The 21,461-nt window shown below is 42.4% G+C and overlaps 1 protein-coding gene across 3 annotated transcripts in view; it reads right to left on the bottom strand.

Moving 5' to 3' along the window:
- Window positions 1-9,758: 9,758 nt before the first annotated feature.
- LRRC8B (leucine rich repeat containing 8 VRAC subunit B) overlaps window positions 9,759-21,461 on the bottom strand; it is a 38,657-nt gene continuing 26,954 nt past the window's right edge. For all 3 annotated transcript variants that reach the window (XM_044302079.1, XM_044302080.1, XM_044302081.1), the window contains 2 exons: window positions 17,835-19,954; window positions 9,759-13,286 (listed from right to left, as the gene is read on the bottom strand). In XM_044302079.1, coding sequence (XP_044158014.1) covers window positions 13,020-13,286; window positions 17,835-19,940 — 2,373 coding nt within the window. In that variant the 5' untranslated portion in view covers window positions 19,941-19,954 and the 3' untranslated portion in view covers window positions 9,759-13,019. The remainder of the gene's footprint in view (window positions 13,287-17,834; window positions 19,955-21,461) is intronic.

Raw genomic sequence — 21,461 nt, 5'->3', positions numbered from 1 at the left:
TTGTCTATTTTAATCTTTTTAAGACGCTGTTGTACTTCTTCCTGGGTCAAACAGGGCACTTTTAGGCCTCTTTCACACGGGCGTCATGTTTTGTGCCCGGATAAGATGCGGGTGTGTTGCGGGAAAATGTGTGATTTTTCCGCGCAAGTGCAACACATTGTAATGCGTTTTGTACGCATGTGAGAAAAATCGGCATGTTTGGTACCCAAACCCGAACTTCTTCACATAAGTTCGGGTTTGGGTTAGGTGCATGGTTATAAGGGAAAATAATAGCATTCTTAATGCAGAATGCATAGTACAATAGGGCTGGAGGGGTTAAAAAAATTAAAATAAATTTAACTCGCCTTAATCCACTTGTTCGCGCAGCCCGGCTTCTCTTCTGTCTTCTTTCTTCAGGACCTGTAGTGACGTCACTGCGCTCATCACATGATCTTTTACCATGGTGAAGGATCATGTGACGGACCATGTGATGGCTAAATTTAGCTTTTTTGAATTTGGTATTTTTGTTCCTTCCTGAAGAAACACTTGTCACAACCAGACATCGGAGAAGCTCTGACAGATGCCTTTCAGAACCTCCTCCTTGAGCTATTCTTTGTTTTGGTTTTCAGTTCATCTCGTTAGCATCTCTCAGCTGTCATGTAGTTGGACTGATTGCATCCCTTAAAATTACTCCCCATAATGCATTAGTGTGCGGCTTATACAACTTCCTGGAGTGTGTGTGCATGCTGATCCTATTTCCCAGTCTTCTACAAGATAAGTGTTACATTCTTTTGCGATTTCCTGTTTGCTGGATCCCAGGTGACCCTGACTCCCTCCGTGTCTAGTGTAGGGAGCCGGTGGTCGTGTCCCCTCACTATTGTAGGGTGTTCAGGTGTTATACAGTCGAGGTACGAGGATATGCGATCATCTACCATTGGGATTTTCGCATAGGCTGAGCAGTCAGGGAGAGTGCCAGGTCTTATGCAGGGGTCTCCCTTTTGTTCCTTAGTTTTGGATCCAAGGAGTCATACATTCATTTTGCATTGTCTTGTTACCTGTACACCTTCCGTGACAACACTCTTTTGAATGATAATTGGAAGGTTATTACTTTATGGTCACTATTTCCCAGGTGTCCCCCAACCTGCACATCTGTTGTTCTGTCAGGCCTATTGGTTAATACTAAGTCCAGTATGGTCGTCCCTCTAGTCGGGTCCTGAACCAGTTGGGAGAGGTAATTGTCTGTGGTTATTGCCAAGAACCTGTTTCTTTTATGAGATGTACAGGTTTCAGTTTCCCAGTCTATACCTGGGTAGGTAAAGTCCCCCATAATAACAACCTCATTATGATCTGCCGTCTGGTCTATCTTATTTAGTAGTAGATTTTCTGTGGACTCTGGTATATTAGGTGGTTTATAATAAACTCCTACTAGTAATTTATTATTGTTTTTGCCTTCATGTATTTCTACCCACAATGACTCCACATGTTCATGTCCCTCACTTATATCTTCTCGGACTGTGGGCTTTAGACAGGACTTTACATAAAGGCAGACCCCTCCCCCTCTCCGATTTTGGCAATCCTTTCTAAACAGACTGTAACCCTGTACATTAACTGCCCAGTCATAACTATCATCCAGCCATGTCTCAGTTATTCCCACTATGTCATAGTTCTCCTCACACATCAGTAATTCCAGCTCCCCAGTTTTATTAGTCAGGCTTCTGGCATTAGTATACATACATTTAAGAGGTTTATGTATATTTTTTTTTACCCTACACCTTTCCTTCTGAACTGTTCTAGTCCCTCCTTCCATTCCTCCCCCAGTTCCATTACCTTGCCCCAGGTCTCTATCTGCACTATCTTCCCCTCCTGTAACGCAATTACCCTCCCCCAGTCCCTGTTTTAAACACTCCTCCAACCTTCTAGCCATCTTCTCCCCCAACACAGCTGCCTCTTCCCCATTGAGGTGCAGCCCATCCCTATCATAGAGCCTGTAGCCGAGAGAGAAGTCGGCCCAGTTCTCCAGGAACCCAAACCCCTCCTTCCTACACCAGTTCCTGAGCCACTTGATAACCTCCCTAATCTCCCGCTGCCTTTCTTGTGTGGCTCGTGGTACGGTAGTATTTCAGAAAATACTACCTTTCAGGTCCTTGCCCTAAGCTTTTGACCTAAATTCCTAAAATTATTTTTAAGGATGCCCCACCTACCTCTAACTTTGTCATAGTTTCTGATAAGGACCATGACCGCTGAATCTGCTCCAGCACCTCCCAGTAATCTGTCAACCCGATCCGCGATGCGTCGAACTTGAGCGCCAGGAAGACAACACACCGTGTCTTTGTGACAGATCGCCCTATCTGTACCCCTAATAATTGAGTCTCCCACTACCAACACCTGTCTGGCCTGCCCTGCTCACTGAAGCAGACATTCCCCTGACTGGCAGAGGAAGTGTCCGGCTGCAGCAGTGCTCTCCCTGAACGGACATCCCCCTCATCTGCCAACCTTGCAAACCTGTTGGGGTGTGTCAGATCAGGGCTAGCCTCCCTGGCACTCTTCCCTCTACCCCACTTTCTAACTGTTACCCAGCTAGCTACCTCACTTTCCTGAGCCTCCTCGCTACCATTCTCCCCCACATCTACCCCAAAGAGTGCTTGCTCAGCGAGTAGCAAACTCTTTTCCAAATTGTCAACACCTCTCAGTGTTAAAACTCACCCGTTTAGATACTCGATGCGCGATTCCAAACGGGCAATTTGCTCACATTTTGAACAAAGATATGCACCCTCAAATGGCTGTTCCAGGACTGCATACATTAGACAAGATGTGCACTGGACTGCGCTGTCAATAATGGAACGCATACTAAATGGGGATTACACAAGAAAAGAGAAAAATACAATATAATGCAGTGATAAGAAACTGATTTACTGCAGCCCCCCACTAAAGTCCCTGAATCTGAAGTCACTTAATCTAAAGTCACACACTTAATAAAGTGTGTCTTATAAAGCAAAAAATACGGTATATTGTTGGGTAAGGCCTTATTCAGAGGTCAGTGATTCACGTGGAGAACATGGACAGCACATGTACCCATTGATCTAAATGTATGCGACTGTGGGTCAGATGTAAAACCTCAGGGACGTGTTCTATTTTAGTCCGAATTGTGGACCAAACATACCCATTTAAGTCTATGGGTCCACGAACACAACACCATAGGCATGTGTGTTTCATGGACCATTGTTAGGAAATTCTCCGAAAATTATTTATCCACTGAGTAGTGTCCGGAATACAGAGGACACACAAAAAGCAAAAAAAATGATAATGGAGCAAAAACATATCAAGGACATCTTCATAGATTTACCACTGACCATATTGTTATTGGTGTCATCACAGACATGGATGTGTGAATAAGTCCTAATGTTATACTAGTTCAATGCCGTGGAAGAGGGGCTACCGATGCAGATGCAGGGTTACATTCACAGAAAATACACTAACGCACCAATCTGTAACCGCTGTGAAGGCACAGACGGAAATTCTAAAAATCTTAAGACCTTTTACATGGACCGATCTTTCAGACAATTATCTGGAACAAACCAGACATTCCTGATAATTGCCTAATCTTCATGAATAGGCTGAAGGTGTAACAAAACCTCTGAACAGGTATTGGTCTTGGGGTAATGCACTCTTGGTGATGGGTAACCTGTATATCATTATGTAAAAGTATAATATTGAGAAGAATTCTGAATATTGTAAATTATTCTGTTTAGGTGGTGTCCTGCTTAAATTGGCCTTTGAAAGGTCAACAGAAGACAAACTTCTGCACACAGACCGCTTTGGGCCCATACTTTACCTCCAATTTTATCATTGGTCATTGTAATACTGATTTGTTCCTCGTGGGTTTATAAGTAATTGTCAAGAAAAAAAAACTAAAAACTTCATGCTGTATTAAAGAAACACTAACCAAGAGGAATTGTGTATGTGGAAGCTGGGTGTGCCTACCATGGGGGACTTCAATGATCTGCTGCACAAGGATCACGACCAAACTATGTGCCCATTCTTCAGTAGACAGAAAAGAACGAACTCAAACACAAAGCAGGTAGATGGCCACACATATTACACCAACGTCAAGAGGACTTGCCAGACATCCAATATGTATGGCTAGTGGTGGCCTGACTTTGCTCTGATGGCAAAGACTGGAGGAAAGTAGAATTGGGCTGTTGGATTTCAACATGCTCCATCTTTTTGATCTCCGAGAAGATAAGTTGCCACCAAAAGGTACCAAGAAGCGGCATAGATCCTTCTCCCCATCTAGAACACACGAGCACTTTGTCAAGTTATATAGGAGAGGGGGTGGGGGACAGCTATACAGAGTTTATGGTGAGCTTTGAAACAAAAACTAAACAACTTATGCACCTCTCCTTCGGTAGAAGTAAACAAGCAATGTTGTTTCCTGGAAGATGTCCACAGAGTCTGTTTTTCTATCTTGTGCTGCTTTAGTGTGGGATCTCTATTCAAAGCCATCAAATATTACACAATGTTTTACAGCGCTAATATCTCTAGGCAATAATCTTCCAACACAGGCCAAAAGCATAAGAGGATGATTGGTTCACGAGCAGAGCTAAGATCTCCTTTAAAACATTTCCCAAACCCTACCGCAGGAACGTAAGAGGATAGGGATAGTGTCTTATGAGGAACGTGATATATTTTTATATGCACACAGTTTAATAAAATCATCATCATCAATGTCTACCTTTAGACTGGACTCCTTTTACTGCTCGAAAGCCATAAAACTAGATGACATTTATAGATAAATGATCCTAGGAACCAAGCAACAAACCTCTGGAGTAAACCGAAACTCTGACATTATTATCATTAGCACATTTAGGCACAGACAAACCGAGAGGAACAAGATGAGATCTAAACCTGCTCAACGAAGAAGAGCTCATCACTTCTATCACGTACAGAAGAGTCCAAGGAAAAGAACACCAAAAAGTTTATTTGAAATAAATGCACATTTCAGTCTTCACATAAAGCAATAGTAGTACAGCATACACTTACATTCAGAAAGGACAGGCTCCTTCATGTTAAACAGGAAATACCGCATGAGTATTTTCCAAACTCTTTCTTCCTCGGGTGTCATGCACATAAGAAATACTGGGTACTGGTTCAATTTGGCAAAACTTTTACTTCTAAAAGGTCATGCAACCTTGTACAGTATCAGGCCACCTTTGGCTAGAATTGATGCCTAGTGGTTTCCATGTGCAATACAGTATATGTGCAGGAAGAACCCTTTGCAGATAAAAATATTAACCAAAACATAACTAGTTATGGAATGTACAGCGACAAAACTAATTTTGAAATTCTCATACACATTTTGGCTAGACGACCACGGGTGTTACAGTCAACTTCTCAAAGAAGGTGCTGAAAGCAGAAAAAAAATAAATGAAAAGAAAAATATAAAAATAATAAAAATCACTCAGTGAAAGGAACCTGCTGGTTATCCTTAAAGGGCATCTGTCAGCAGATTTGTCCCTATGACACTGGCTGACCTGTTCCATGTGCACTTGGCAGCTGAAGGCATCTGTGTTGCTCCCATGTTTGTATGCACCCGCATTGCTGAGAAAAATGAAGGCAAATAAGCCTCTAGAAGCAACGGGGACGTTAACATTACACCTAGAGGCTTTGATTTATCTGCAACCGCTACGTCCTCTGCACTTTGATTGACAGGTCCAGGCGCGATCACGTCTGCATATCCTGATGCTGTGCAGAGGACGTGGCAGTTGCAGAGAGAGCAGAGCCTCTAGGTGTAATGGTAATGTCCCCGTTGCTCCTAGAGGCTCATTTGCATATATAAAACATCATGTTTCTCAGCAATGCGGGCACATATGAAAATGGGATCAACACGGATGCCTTCAGCTGCCAAGCGCACATGTAACAGGTCAGCCAATGTCATAGGTATAAATGTACAAATCAGGGGTTACAGACATCTATGTATATTGGCCAAATCCACCAATTTTGGCAGGATTGGCAGACCATCGAATGTATGTGTGCCTTCAGAATCTCCCAGATGACAGATGTTAGGGGAGAGAAGGTTCGGGCTGATGGACTTTAACATCTTTCTTTCTTTCTGCTTTCTGTTCAGAACATGCACACTAGGCAAAGTAGAGCATGCATGTGTATGAAGGAGGTGTTCAAGAGACAGAAGTTAAGGCAAACGTTAACATACCAATAGCTTTCAACAGGATACACTTTTGATTAAGACATTATCTGACCAGCAGATACTTTCAATTAAAGCTTGGATTTCCACATCTTTACAGGGTCGTAAACTCAAAAGTTGTGATCGGTGGAGAACTGAGTGCAGAGATCCCCACCGATCCCTAGAAGGAGGGGAGCATGCACATAGCAGACTCTCCCCGGTGCTGAGGATGAAATCGAGATGGGCCTATTGACTTGTTTGGTGTCCGTCTCCTGCAGTAAGATGAGAGAGAGCGCGATATGCGCTCGCTTCTCTTCCCTCCTTCTAGGGCAGTGTTTCCCAACCAGTGTGCCTCCAGCTGTTGCAAAACTACAACTCCCAGCATGCCTGGACAGCCTTTGGCTGTGCGGGCATGCTGGGAGTTGTAGTTTTGCAACAGCTGGAGGCGCACTGGTTGGGAAACACTGTTCTAGGGATCGGTGGGGTTCTCAGCACGGTCTCCCTTCATTTTATTTTTTACATATCAAAAGTTTGGGGAAAACTTAGTGACTCTTTAACTGACAGACATGACTGAACTACCAATTTCAGCATGAGAATACTAATCCCTAATCAAGAGGGAGCAATGTGTCTAGCACCCACATTTCTTGGATGGGTAGCTATGGTAATAAAGAGAATCTAAATCACCTCCCAGCCCAAGAGCAGATGTTCTACAGTCCCTCATACACAGGAAATAGAGAATGCGACCAACAGGAATATCTTCGAGAACTCGATGTGGTATATAGGTAATGCAATAGATCAGTAGACCAATGACCGACAATACTACAGTATGAAGTAATTATATTAGTAGTCATTAAAGAGGGCCTGTCCCCTCTCCTGACATGTCCGTTTTAGTAACTACTCGTATTTCTCATGTAATAACAGTTCTGGAGGTCCAGATGAGTGCTACCAGTTGGGGGTGTCCCTGTAGAGTCCGACATTGGCAGCACTGATTGGATAGCGTCAGACTGCGCAGCGACACACCCCTAGCTGGTAACACCCATATGAACCTTTACTGCAGATTGCTGGCAATCCATTCAGAAGTCTCTAGTAGGAATAAGAGAGACATTGCATAACATAGCGTGCTTATCTATCTATCTATGCTGCTTATCTATCTATCTATGCACTCGCACTATTATTTCACCATAATCAATTTGTTTTTAACAATTTTTTATCTGTTTGTGCTTGCTAATAAGGTTAAGAATTATTTGTTAATAAAATTATGTAATCACGTCCACTGTGTTTTATTTATTATCTAACCTCATATATCCTCATTGGTTTTGCTATAAGAATATATGCTCCAGAATCTATATTCCATGGAGAATACAAGCAGTTACTAAAATAGACATGTCAAGAGAGGCGACTGGTTCAATTTAAAGCATCCTTATTACTTTGTAAGGAAGAAACCAAGAACTCGACAACCTGAGACAATATTAATTCTTCAATGAATATGTGTATCCTCAATACATATTGTACACACACAGAGTATAACTGTAGTGGGGAAGCCTATGAGTGTATTATATACAGTGTATGGAGTGTACCATGTGCACATAAATATTAGTTATGATCACAATGAGATGAAGACAATATTACGACAAACACTACATTGGATTATAAAGTGGACTTGAGGCGTTATAGCATTGATCACAGCGCTATTTGAGTAAATAATGGAAACCATGGATTTCAATTTTCATATCCTATCCATAGTCAACATTTAAGAAGTTTTTAAGGTCTTGTAGTAAGCATAATTATGTCAGTACAGAAATGGTAATTTTCCTTGTAATACTTCATGTAATAGGGCAGTCTCCGACAGAGAAATAGATCCACCATCACTTTCACCAATGGAGGCTGATGGCACTCAATGCCAATAACAGGTGCTGTTTTTAAATGGATATCCTGCAATACTTCATTTGGCCAGAAATGGCGCTGTAAGAAAAACAAGCACCGAAATGGCAGAGGACTGCAAGATCCACTGTATAAAAGACATGCCTTTCATCCCGAATTCTGTACACATAAGGTGGAAGTTTTAACAATACTTTCAAAATATGAATTCTAGGAGCAACACTGCCTATGAAAAAAAGCTATGTCTGCCATAGCTTACTATAATATATATATATATATATATATATATATATATACATACATACATACATACACACTACACACACACACACACACACACACAAGCTATAATATCAATTGTTTCTTCTGATTGTGGTGGTATAAATGAGAAAACAAAAGCTATATATAGGGCTACCTATATTAAAGGGGTTGTCCAGACAGCAGGTATTGATGAGCTATCCTCAGAATAGATGATCAATATCAGATTGGAGGGGTTCTGCACCCCCGTCAGTCATCTGTTTGAAGGGGCAGAGGCGATCTTTTGAGAGCTGCATCCTCTTCTGTCTACGCTGTAGCAGCGGTGCAACGTACAGTAACTACAGCTGTTTGTCCCATTCAAGTAAAGGGGAGCAGAAAAGCGAATCAATTTGTTCATATGAACGAATTCTGCCTCTGTCAGAGGCTGTACAGGCAATTCACTACCCTTCTGACAGATTGACAAAACTTGAGCGGCCCTGACAGTCTTGCGCATGCGCCGTTACTGAGAGCAGCAGCGAATGCGCAGAGCATCTGCCTTAGGGCTCATGCACACGACAGTATTGCTTTTTCAGTGTTTTGCGGTCCGTTTTTTAAGGATCCGTTGTTCCGTTTTTTGTTTCCGTTTCCTTTCTGTTTTTCCGTATGCCATATACAGTATACAGTAATTACATAGAAAAAAAATGGGCTGGGCATAACATTTTCAATAGATGGTTCAGCAAAAACGGAACGGATACGGAAGACATACGGATGCATTTCCGTATGTGTTCCCTTTTTTTTGCGGACCCATTTACTTGAATGGAGCCAAGCACCGTGATTTGCGGACAAGAATAGGACATGTTCTATCTTTCAACGGAACGGAAATGCGGAAATACTGAAACGGAATGCACACGGAGACACTTCAGTATTTTTTGCTGAACCATTGAAATGAATGGTTCAGTATATGTATCACATACTGAACTAAAAAAACTTCCAGTATACTGAACGCAAAATACTGTCGTGTGCATGAGCCCTTACATTACTAATCGGCAAAAATTCACGCAGTAACGGTGCATGCACACACAATGTGTGGCCCTCTAACCAAAGAGCAGCAGGGGCGTCTAAAGCTGTGGGGACGCTCCCTCACGAGCAGAACCTGTAATTACACAGCACTGCCGCTACGAAGGGGACAAAGTACAGGTTAACAGTGAAAGGGACACAGTTTTCACCGCGACCCCTTCAAGCAGCTGCTATCTGTAGCCCGGACAACCCATTAACAACATTCATCACCTAAATACATGATCGCTGGGAGTCTTACCATTGGGTCCCGCACCATTCATAGCTACAAGGCTCTTTAAAGGGGTATTCCAGTTGTTTCAAGTTATCCCCTATCCATAAGACAGGGGATAATTATTAGATCGGTGAGGGTCCTACTACTAGGATCCCCACCGATCTTATAGATAGTCCCTGTCCTGTGGATAGGGGACAACTTGAAATAACCAGAATACCCCTTTAAACCAAATGTATGAATGGAGCGGCAGTACGCATGCCTGATGACTGTTCTATTCACTTTGATGGAACTACAGAGTACAGTGCGCTGCCACCATCGTGATCAGGTGAGCATAACATTTATCACCCACCTTGTGTAGTTATTGGCAAAACCCTATTCATTTCCTAGGGAGCCATATCCCAGTGTAAAAGCCATAGACAGAATCCTGTCCAGTAGTATATCACATGACATATGGAAATACAGAAAATAGTACAAACCGGTACAGAAACATTTACACACAAAACCAGATTAACAGGATTAAATATTGGTTGTCATGCTATCAGTATGCAAATCTATAGGTCATTTGACACCATATTATTGCCTTACGTTTTGCAGGGCAGTGGGAGCTCCAATACAGTGCTGAGGTCATAAACCTCAATTGCATAGTGAAGAAAATGCTGGAGATGAGACAATATGGCTAAACAGTATCAATAGAGAGGTGGTCCCGGTTCTAGATATGGATGGCCTATCCTTAGGAAAAGGTCATCAATATCAGATTGGCGGGGGTCTGACTCTGGCAGCTGCTGATGGTTGGGGGTGCTGGATGTTGGACCTTCACTGATCTGATAGCTGAGGACAGGTCATCAATATCTACAACCTGGACAAACCCTTTAAAAAAAAGCGCTCCCACAAAAATATTTATTCTCTGACCTGTTAGAAAAGGTACAACAGTCTTACCAATGACTGTATTTGTCAGTTATAACCTCCCTTCTGATCCTCAGCTGTTATGTGACCAATAGTCTGACTCTCCAAATCACACAGCGTCTCATGTGTGCTCAGGTATCCAGTTTCTCTGTATTCTTATGGGAGCCTCAATGTCGGTCTCATAGGAATGAATAGAAAAGTAACTGACTTCAGTTGGAGATCAGAGTGTTGATCACATGACACAGCTAAGGATCAGAAGGGAGGGTATAACTCACAAATACAGTCACTAGTAAGATAATTACCTTCATTACAGTTTACATCATGGAACTATCAGGTCAGAGAATAAACATTTTTGTGGGAGTGCATTTTAAAATACAAGAGTGTTTTACAGTAAACTGCCCAGCAACAAGTCTGGACTTAAAATACTAGACTGATACCACAATCATCCGATGTTTAACCAGTGTATTCACTAACGTTTTTTGCCTGACATAGGACATGTATCTATGCTAGTACTAGTGCATTTAAAGACTGTATTGTGTATACATAGAGGCTACCCTGGAGGTACATTTTAAGAAATAAGTACTAAAACATCCTACCGTTTGGTGTATACAGCTCCTATGCAGACCTGTGTCCTCATGTTTACCATTTGCGTAATCTAATCCTACAGTCATGTGCTACCCTTCTCCCTCTTGGTACAGTACAGTCAAACAGGGTTAGAAGGAAGGGAGTAATATGGGACTACACGGTTTGTTTGTAGTCTGTAACCACGGCAAAAGGTTTGAGCTTTATACACAATACGGTGGGATAGTTAATGTTACTGAAAAGTAATAAAAAACAAAAAGGCTGCAATGACATAGATGCAGCCTTGTTAAGTAGATAAAAGGGTATTCTGGTTAGAACAAGTTCTGGATAGGGAATAACTGTTAGATCAGTGGTGGTCCGACTGCTGGAACCCCCATCATTAATGAGTAGAGTGGAGCCATGTCCATGGGACTAGAGGAGATAGCCAAGCATTGCACTCAATTATCTCTGGCATTCCCATAGACATTGAATGGAGCAGTGGTGCGCATTCTCGACCCCCACTCTATTTGTTCTTGTGATCAGTGGGACTGTTGGGACCCGCGCCGATCATGAGAACAGTCCCAGTGGATAAGAAATAACTTGTTCTAGCTAGAATACCCCTTTAATGTTAAATACATTAAAAAAGACGAGTTTAAGCTAATATACGCTATGCGCTCAAGAAAAGAGCAATCTAATTAGAATTTCATTAAAAATGACACCGTTTCAAACAACAGCACGAACGGTGAGCAGCCATAGAAAAGAAATGTTAACGGAAAGAAAAAGGCTAAATGTAACTTGGCTGACAACAATAATAATGCCGTTTTACCAAGTACCGGCAGCCTGCCCCACTAAGCTAAGGATTCCTGCTCATTTGCTCCCCTCTGTTCCTCTAAGCTGCCTTCAGTCCCTGCACAGTTTTTTTTTTCACGGCGCTGCATTGGCATGGTCACATGATCTGCTGCAGCCAATGACTGTCTTCAGAGGCGACGTGCTGATTCTGACCATGCCCAAAAAAAAACACAAAAGAAATACAAAACTGTGCATGGACTGGAAGATGGAGACGCCTGAGGCAGCGGTGAGCAGGTAAGTATGCATCCTGTTTAGTGGGGCAGGCTGTTGGCACCGGAGAATCCATTTAAAGGGGTTGTCCAAAACCTTTAATGCCCCCTCATATGCCCGGGCCCATTAACTCTGCCCCCATTGCTGCAGTATTTTCCAATCCATGGGAACAAGAGCCCATGGAATCAATAGCATCCACAGCTTTGTCCCCGGTTTTGTCCAAGATGCTCAATGTAAAATCTTTACACATTCCTAATATGCAGGTTTACCGCACAGCTTTTACTATCACAGTAGTTTAGCACAGTCTTTATGATGCTGCCATGCCTCTAGCCACGGCCGGGGTCTCTCAAAGATCCCAGCACTTGTGACATAAACGGACACTATTTGGTCCCTTAAAGGGGGATGTCCCATTAAGAATATTTATCACCTGTCCACAGTAATATATGATCCCTGGGACACAATGATCACTAGAATGTTGGTCCTTAGCCCCGGGGTTCCTCCTTACTGCAGTGAGGAGGAGTCTGAATGGAGCGGTAGTCACGCATGCGCACTACCGCACCATCTATGGGGCATTATTTGTATTTATTTTTTATAAACAGTGCTAACATTTTTATTGTTTTGTGCTATAATAAACAGAAAATGAACACTAAAAAGAGAATGGGATATCTTAGCTTTTTTTGTGTGGCAGATCCTAAAAAACAGTAAAGGATTGCATAAATAATGCAAACTAATAATTATCTGCAGGCTGTTAGGAACCTGCCTTCGTATATATGCAAAATGTACAGTATTCACATTGCAAGAATCTGCTTCAGTCTTATAAGAACTGGCTCGTGAAGTCAAAGGGCTGCCCTGGAAGCTTTAGAAAGTAAACCAGACCGGTACAACCGGCTCACAAAAGCTGCAATGAAAAATGAAGTAGAACTCGTGGCGGGTCTCCTATCTGTGCGTGGACTTGTGGCTATCCTTCGCATATGAGGGCAGGGTATGCAGCACATTGCTCTCCACAATAATACAGCTTGGCTTTAGTGAGTGACAGGACTCGAGCTCAGGAGGAAGAGATTCAATTTGGTTCCCAACCAACTCAATCTTAATGAGGTTCATCAGATCCCCCACGTGCGCTGACAAGCTGCTCAGGCTGTTCTTTCCCAGGAGCAAACACTGCAGCTTGCTGCATATAAACAGCCCGTCTGGTAACATCTCAATCTAAGGGAAAAAAGGACAAATATGTTAGGAATTCTATACACCAGACATTACAGAAAACAGACGGATGATGTGCACCTTGCTTTTACAAATGTCACTCAAGCTGGGTTGAAACAGGCCAGGATTATGGAGAAAGGTGAAGCTGGAGGCAGATAACACAGAATCAGGCCTAAGACGGCTCAGCTCCTTCCCTTTACAGTTCATACAGTGCATGACGCAGAGCATGCCCACAACACTCCCCACAGAAGCCATTCAGGCTCAATCCAGGTTTTTGGAATAAAAAAAAGTAGCAAAACTTGGAAAAAAATTTGCACAAAAGTTTAGCAATTTTTTGAGGTTTCTGATGCTCTCGCCACATTTGAAGCAGAAGGGACCGCAGCCAAACAGAGTTAGGCCTCTTGCACACGGCCGTATATGTCATTTGCTGTATTTTGCGGTCCGGAAAAAACAGACCCGCAAAAAAATCCGGATGACGTCCGTGTGCATTCCGTATTTTGCGGAATGGAACAGCTGGCCCCTAATAGAACTAGAATAGTACGATCCTTGTCCATTATGCGGACAATAATAGGACAAGTTCTATCCTTTAATGGAACGGATATACAGAAATATGAAAACGGAATGCACACGGAGTACATTCAGTTTTTTTTTTGCGGAACCATTGAAATGAATGGTTCCGCATACGGACCGCAAACAGAAACAGCAAAAACGGAACGGAAACGTAAATAAAATACGTTCGGGTGCAAGAGGCCTTAGGGCCTCATGCACATGAACGTATTTTCTTTCCGTGTCCGTTTTTTTTTTGCGGACTGTATACGGAAACATTTATTTCAATTGGTCCCCCAAAAATGTTTTAGTTACTCTGTGTGCATTCCGTTTCCGTATGTCCGTATTTCTATTCCGCGAAAAAAAAAAAAAAAAAAAAAAAAAATGATGTCCTATTATTGTCCGCATTACGGACAAGGATAGTACTGTTCTATTAGAGCTGTTCCGTTCCGCAAAATACAGAATGCACACGGACGTCATCCGTATTTTTTGCGGATCCGTTTTCTGCGGAAAGCAAAATACATACGGTAGTGTGCATGAGCCCTTACTATAATTTACACCAGAAAACTGGTGTCAGTTATAACAGAAATATACTCCAGCTCCTAGCCAGTTCTGGCGCACGGACAGCAGAAGATGCGACAAATTTATTAAGAGGATTGTGCCTTCTCACATACTGGTCGGATCTTTCTCCAGTGGGAGGAACCCCAGGATAGGTCATCAGTATCTGACCGGTGGGGTCTGACACTCAGGGCCCCCGCCAATCAGCTGTTTGTGAAGGCAATGATGCTCAAAGTAGCACTGCACACTTCTCACAGCTTTCCCTACGCCAGTGACGTCATGTTCATTGCTCACATGGCCTAGGCGCAGCTCAACCCCACTGAAGTGAAAGGGGTGAGCTGCCATACCAAGCACAGCCGCTTTACCATGTACAGTGCCGTGTTTGGCTTGCTGGGAGAAGGCCGCTGCGCTACAGCGACCACCCGTGCCTTCTTAAACAGCTGATCGCCGGAGGTCCTGGGTGTCAGAACCCCACCAATTTGATACTGATGAACCTATCCAGAGGATAGTTCATCAGTGAAAAGATCTCCCTAAAATAATTTAACCCCATTTTTCATTCCCGCGTTTCAAAAGCCATAACTATTTTTCGTAAGAAGGCTCGTTTTTTGCAGGACAAGTTGTTTAGGGCAATGTTGTGAAAAAAAGCAAATTAAGCCAGCACTTCCATTGTTTTTTGGGATTTAATTTTTATGTTGTTCACTGTGTGGTATAAGTGATCTAAACAACGTTATTCTGTGGGCCAGCAAGATTACAGCAGTACTAAATTTATATAAATATTTTTTCTACTTTTGCACAATAAAAACTTACAAAAAAATATTTATTTTTGTGCCGTTGAATTCATTCATACAGAACATTTTTATTTCCATTGCCTGAGCTGTGTCAGGGCTTTTTTTGTAGGTAGAATTGTAGTTTTCAGTGATACCATTTTGGTACATTAAACTTTTTGATGGCTTTTTATTTAAAAAAATTGGGGGCGGAGAAGGATTTAACAGAGAACATCAAATTTGGCAAATTTATATTTTTAACGATGTTTGCCATATGGGATTAAAAAATGTGATCCGCTTATTGTATGGGTCATTACAAAGGTGGCATAACAAATATGTATAGTTTATTGATTACATTGCTCATATAATACACTGTAATACAGAAGCATTGCAGTGTATTATGCCAAAATCAGCAATGCCAAAAGCAGGGCCGAATAGGTATCTGTACATTAGGCCCCTGGCGGACCATGATCACATTGTGGGGGGCAATGGGCCGTGGACTCTTGAGTATGTGCCACCATAGCTCTGTATTATTATGTGGCTTTGTGTTAAAAAAAAAACAAAAAAAAAACAACAACTTGTGTTCCCCATACCATAAAATAAATACTGGCGCAACTTTTCTTGGAACTCCATGTTGCGCCATTCCCCTTTTGCTCCTCCTGACTATTTATGAATAAATTGACAACTGGGTGTGGACATTTCCCTTAAGGGGTGTGCCCATACACAGTCAGCACTGATTGGACAGTGTCACCTTATGAAGTAACATGCCCCCATCTTGTAACACCCAGCTGTTAATTTTTTCAGGATTTTCAAAGAAAAGAAGCTCCAGAATGGTTATTTCACAAGAATACAATTATTTGCTAAAAAGCTTGTCTGTAAAGCGGTCAGGTCCTCTGTAAGATAATTCTGACTCTCCTGCTCAATTATAATGCTTACTATACTTATCTTCTAATAAACAGCTGAAAAAATACAGCTGCTCAGACCGGATGCTAAAAGTGCAAGGAGGAAGCACGTCCACTACATTGATAAGCTGGAAGAATAATACCATAGACATCTGTCCCTACATGATAAACTTCTTTAAAACGTACAGTACAGACCAAAAGTTTGGACACACCTTCTCATTCAAAGAGTTTTCTTTATTTTCATGACTATGAAGGCATCAAAACTATGAATTAACACATGTGGAATTATATACATAACAAACAAGTGTGAAACAACTGAGAATATGTCATATTCTAGGTTCTTCAAAGTAGCCACCTTTTGTTTGATTACTGCTTTCGACACTCTTGGCATTCTCTTGATGAGCTTCAAGAGGTAGTCCCCTGAAATGGTCTTCCAACAGTCTTGAAGGAGTTTCCAGAGATGCTTAGCACTTGTTGGCCCTTTTGCCTTCACTCTGCGGTCCAGCTCACCCCAAACCATCTCGATTGGGCTCAGGTCCGGTGACTATGGAGGCCAGGTCATCTGGCGCAGCACCCCATCACTCTCCTTCATGGTCAAATAGCCCTTACTTTCATAGTTTTCCCAATTTTTCGGCTGACTGACTGACCTTCATTTCTTAAAGTAATGACTGCCACTCGTTTTTCTTTACTTAGCTGCTTTTTTCTTGCCATAATACAAATTCTAACAGTCTATTCAGTAGGACTATCAGCTGTGTATCCACCTGACTTCTCCTCAACGCCACTGATGGTCCCAACCCCATCTATAAGGCAAGAAATCCCACTTATTAAACCTGACAGGTCACACCTGTGAAGTGAAAACCATTTCAGGTGACTACCTCTTGAAGCTCATCAAGAGAATGCCAAGAGTGTGCAAAGCAGTAATCAAAGCAAAAGGTGGCTACTTTGAAGAACCTAGAATATGACATATTTTCAGCTGTTTCACACTTGTTTGTTATGTATATAATTCCACATGTGTTAATTCATAGTTTTGATGCCTTCAGTGTGAATCTACAATTTTCATAGTCATGAAAATAAAGAAAACTCTTTGAATGAGAAGGTGTGTCCAAACTTTTGGTCTGTACTGTACATTGACTGTAAAGTCGGTAAATAGCATTTCTAAATAGAAGTATAAAATTGAATATAGCAATATTACATTTATGTACAACTACTCTGTTTCAATTCTAGCCAACAGCTAATCTAATTGGAGTAAGGGTGGAGTCATGCTGAGTTTGCAAGTCAAGCGGATCAAAACATCCTGCAATGGGGCGGGGGGGGCTTGGCTAGCCAACAGCAGGCCGCAAAGAGAACGAGTCTCCCTACATCACAACCTATTGGCTGACCCTAACCCCCCCCCCCCATATGTTTTGGTTAGTGCGACGGGGAGATGCAGCAGCGGCCATCAGGAGAAACGCAGATGTCGGGGAGCTGGGTAAGTATAACCTGTATGAGGTGCCCGGGCATTTTAGGGATTGGATAAACCCTTTAACGCATATACCCCGACGGCCCTCATTGACCCAATGAAGACCAAAAGTGTCCCTTTGACCTACATCAAGCCAGTTTACGTCCGTATCCCATTCTTCCTGACTACGACTACAGAGACAGCTGTTACTCCACTTACTTTTTTTTTTAAATGGGGACATATGGGCAATAAATTACCTATACAGTCAAATATATCAGAGACATTTATTAGAGGGATACATCGCAAGATCCTCTTGACGAATAACTCACTGAAACGTGATACTTACACTATTGTTTGTCACAGCAAAATACTGAAGATTTTTCAAAAGCTGAATCTCGTCCGGGATGAAATTTAAATTGTTATGACTGAGGTCCAAAACCCGCAGCTTGTTGCACAGAAATAGTTGTAGTGGCATCATTTCTATATTGTTATTGTTGAGATAGAGCTGCTCTAGGTTGGCTAAAGCTCCAATCTGTAGTGGTATGTAGGCAATGGCGTTGTGCCACAGTTTCAAGCAGGTCAGTTTGGGCAGATGCTGAAAACTAATAATTTCTTCAACAGTTTTAAAATTATTTCCTTTAAAGTCAATCTCTCTCAGTTCCGTCAGACTAAAAATGGAATGTGGAATTCGTTCGAGGTCACAGTTGATCAATTCTAGGCTGGTAAGATTGATCAGCTTCTTCAAACTAATTAGGATTAGGAGCCTATTTCCTTCATTATTAATGCTTAGTTTCTGAAGAAATGGCAACATGTCCATAACCACAGGTGGAATTCGAGGAATGCTGGTCTTCAAGTAAAGGGTTGTCAGGTTCTTCAAGTCCTGAAGGCCCTCAATGTGTGCAAAACTGTAGTTGTCGATACATCCTGCTAAGTACAACTCCTTCAAGTTCTTCAAGAGGAAAATCCAAGAAGGAATCTTTTCAACTGAAGTAAATTTCAGATATAGAGTTTGAAGGTTATCAGCGAGAAAGCTCAGAGCTTGGAGGTCCACAGTAAGTGTTGAGTGGTAAATATGGAGTTCCTTGAGGTTGACCAGCTGTGTTATCATTGGGGTGATCTTGGCATCTGGTATCAGTTCCAGCTTCATGACTTCAATCTCATTCAGTTCAAAGACATTATCAGGCACCCCACTCAGCATGAAAAGTTGAAGCTCTACTTGATCCTTGGCATTTCGGGTCAATTTTTGGCGCAGCATTTCCACTGTCCACTCGTTGTTGAGATTAATCTGTTTTAATCTGTTCTCGCTGACTTCAGACAAAAATATCGAGAAACGCTTGGAGTACAACGGATCATACTGGTCTGCTAAGTGAAGGATAAAGGCAAAATCATTTTGGACATCGGGGATGTCACTGTAGTGACTCTTTTCTCTAACGGCCTCGAATGAATACTGTTTCAGAGAGCTTCTCAACATCCACCACAGACTATAAAAACAAGCAAACCCATACAAAAATACAAGTAAAACATAAAACGTAGCCAAAAGCTTGAAAATTGCAGCAAGAGAATAGACACACTGGTATCTCTTGTACCCTGTGAATGCTTCAATGTCAACTTTACAGTCAACTTCAAATGTTATGTGCATCAAAAAGTAAGACACGTATGTAATGATCACGAGAAGAGCAATGACTTTAACAATGATCTGCTTCAGATACAGTCTATAAATTATGTCCTTCTGCTCAACGTGAAGACGGAACTTGCGGACTTTTTCGAACAGAGCTTTTGCCTGTTCTCCTTCTTTCCTGTCCAGGACACTTGAAGCATCATCCTCCACTGCAGTGCTCTCAACCCCATGTTGTACGGATTGCCTCCTTGCATCCGTGTCTTCACTAGTCAAGCGTCGTGATGGTTTGTTTGTCCAGTTTCTCATGGTCTGTTCAGCAACCGTCTCTGACAAAGCTCGTGTCGTCCAAGGAGAATCAAAGCATTTATACAGAATCGCAACAAAGTGCTCCAGTCTCGAACTTGTGCTTGGGTAATGGAGCCAGAAGTTGCTGCACACACCAAATATTATAGTATGAAGAAACACTAGATAGGGAAAAAACTTTGTAAACCAGTGCAGCTGTTTTTCATAGCAAACTGCATCAATGTAGGCATACTGTTGGCGATGCAAATCGTTCTGGATTCCTCTTGAGGGATTTGTTTTTCCCAAGGGGCTGGCTGACAAATTTATCTTTGTACTGACTTGATCCAGAGGATGTGCACAGTGATTGCCCACTTCCGCCTTACAAGGAAGGCAGAGCATTCTGCTTTGTGTGAGCTGCAGAGCACCTGCCAGAACAGCAATCATCAACATCACCATCGTGATGTAATACCAAAACACGTCCCACCATGGCTTCAAAATATGATAAGATGCTTGGGCATCTGCCAAAATTTTGAGTTCCGTTACAGTGATCATAATGTCGGCGGTACCTGTGGCAGAGAAAAAAAAATCAGACATTTCATGAATATGTGTATAAAATGCATCAAATAAAAAAAAAGTGACTAGAGGTTGGTTACCGTGCATTTCCATTAAAGCCTTGGAGTCCACAACCTCTGGTGTCCTCCGCTGAACATAAAAACCCAATTACCGGTATGAGGTCCTGGTGCTTCTCCATTCCCAGTCACTTCCAGTCCCCGCATTGCTGTGACGTAGCTTTCAAACCATGTGATTGACGAGGCCTATGATTGGCCGCAGTGGTTATGGGACCAAGTCGCTTTGGGCCTTTGGAAACCGGATGCGGCCAGGAGCAGAGCAGTGGCAGGACTGTGAACAGGTGAGTGGCTTTTTTTTAAATGTTCAGGGAGACAGGGAGGACCTTAGGGGTTGCCAGCTCCAAGGGGGTACAACCACAACATATTCCATACATTTCTGACAGATGTGGGTCTCACTTCTGGAACCCACATCTATCTCTGGAACTGGGTGCTCTGACACCATCCCACTGAGTGCAGCAAGAAGAGGGCAGGTTTATGGAAACAGCCAAGCTCACTGTGCTATGCTTTTTCTGTAACTTCCAATCATGTGAATGCCAAGCAAACAACAAAGCACAGAGAGCTTGGCTGTTTCTGTAAACCTACCTCTTGCAGCTCAGATGCGACGGCCAAAGAGACAGCATCAGACCATTCTAGAGACAGATTAGGTTAGAATACCCCTTTAAACAATGAACCGCTTGACATTCTCTCCCTTCAAGAGCTTACTAGGGCTCAGGTTTCCTAAACCAGAGATGTGAGGAGAGATAACAAGCTCTCTTTGATTAGCACTTAAAGGGAGTCTGTCACCACATTTGAGCATATTAGACTGATCAAATAGCGTTATATGTGCCACGGAGAACTTAAAAACTGTACCTTTGTTGTATCTAATGGAGTTTTCTTTCAGCCAAAAATGAACTTTTAAGATTCTGTAAATGCGCCCTCTCAAGTGCCCAGGGCGGCGTCTCAATCGTCTGAGCCCCAGGCAGCACCTCCTCAGCGGCTCATAACCCCGCCCTCCGTGTGCTTTACTCTCCTCCTCTCACCTTTTCCACTGCGCCGGCTACGAATTTGACCGCGCAGCCGCAGTGGAAAAGGAGAGAGGAGGAGAGTAAACGAGCGGGCAGAGGCACACGGAGGCTGCCTGGGGCTCAGACGATTGAGACACGCCCTGGGCACTTGAGAGGGCGCATTTACAGAATCTTAAAAGTTCATTTGTGGCTGAAATAAAAATCCATTAGATACAACAAAGGTACCGTTTTTAAGTTCTCGGTGGCACATATAACGCTATTTGATCAGTCTAATATGCTCAAATGTGGTGACAGACTCCCTTTAACTGAGAGTAAAATACAATGCTAACAGTCTTTACTAGGAAAATAAGCAGTCTTCTTCCTTAAAAATCATATTAAAGGGGTTGTCCCACAAAAAATATTCTGCAGCAACTGGATCTGAATACTTTTGCAACAGCATG

The sequence above is a fragment of the Bufo gargarizans genome, chromosome 7, assembly GCF_014858855.1.
Source record: "Bufo gargarizans isolate SCDJY-AF-19 chromosome 7, ASM1485885v1, whole genome shotgun sequence".
Lineage (NCBI taxonomy): Eukaryota > Metazoa > Chordata > Amphibia > Anura > Bufonidae > Bufo > Bufo gargarizans.
This window is presented reverse-complemented; position numbering and strand designations above follow the sequence as displayed.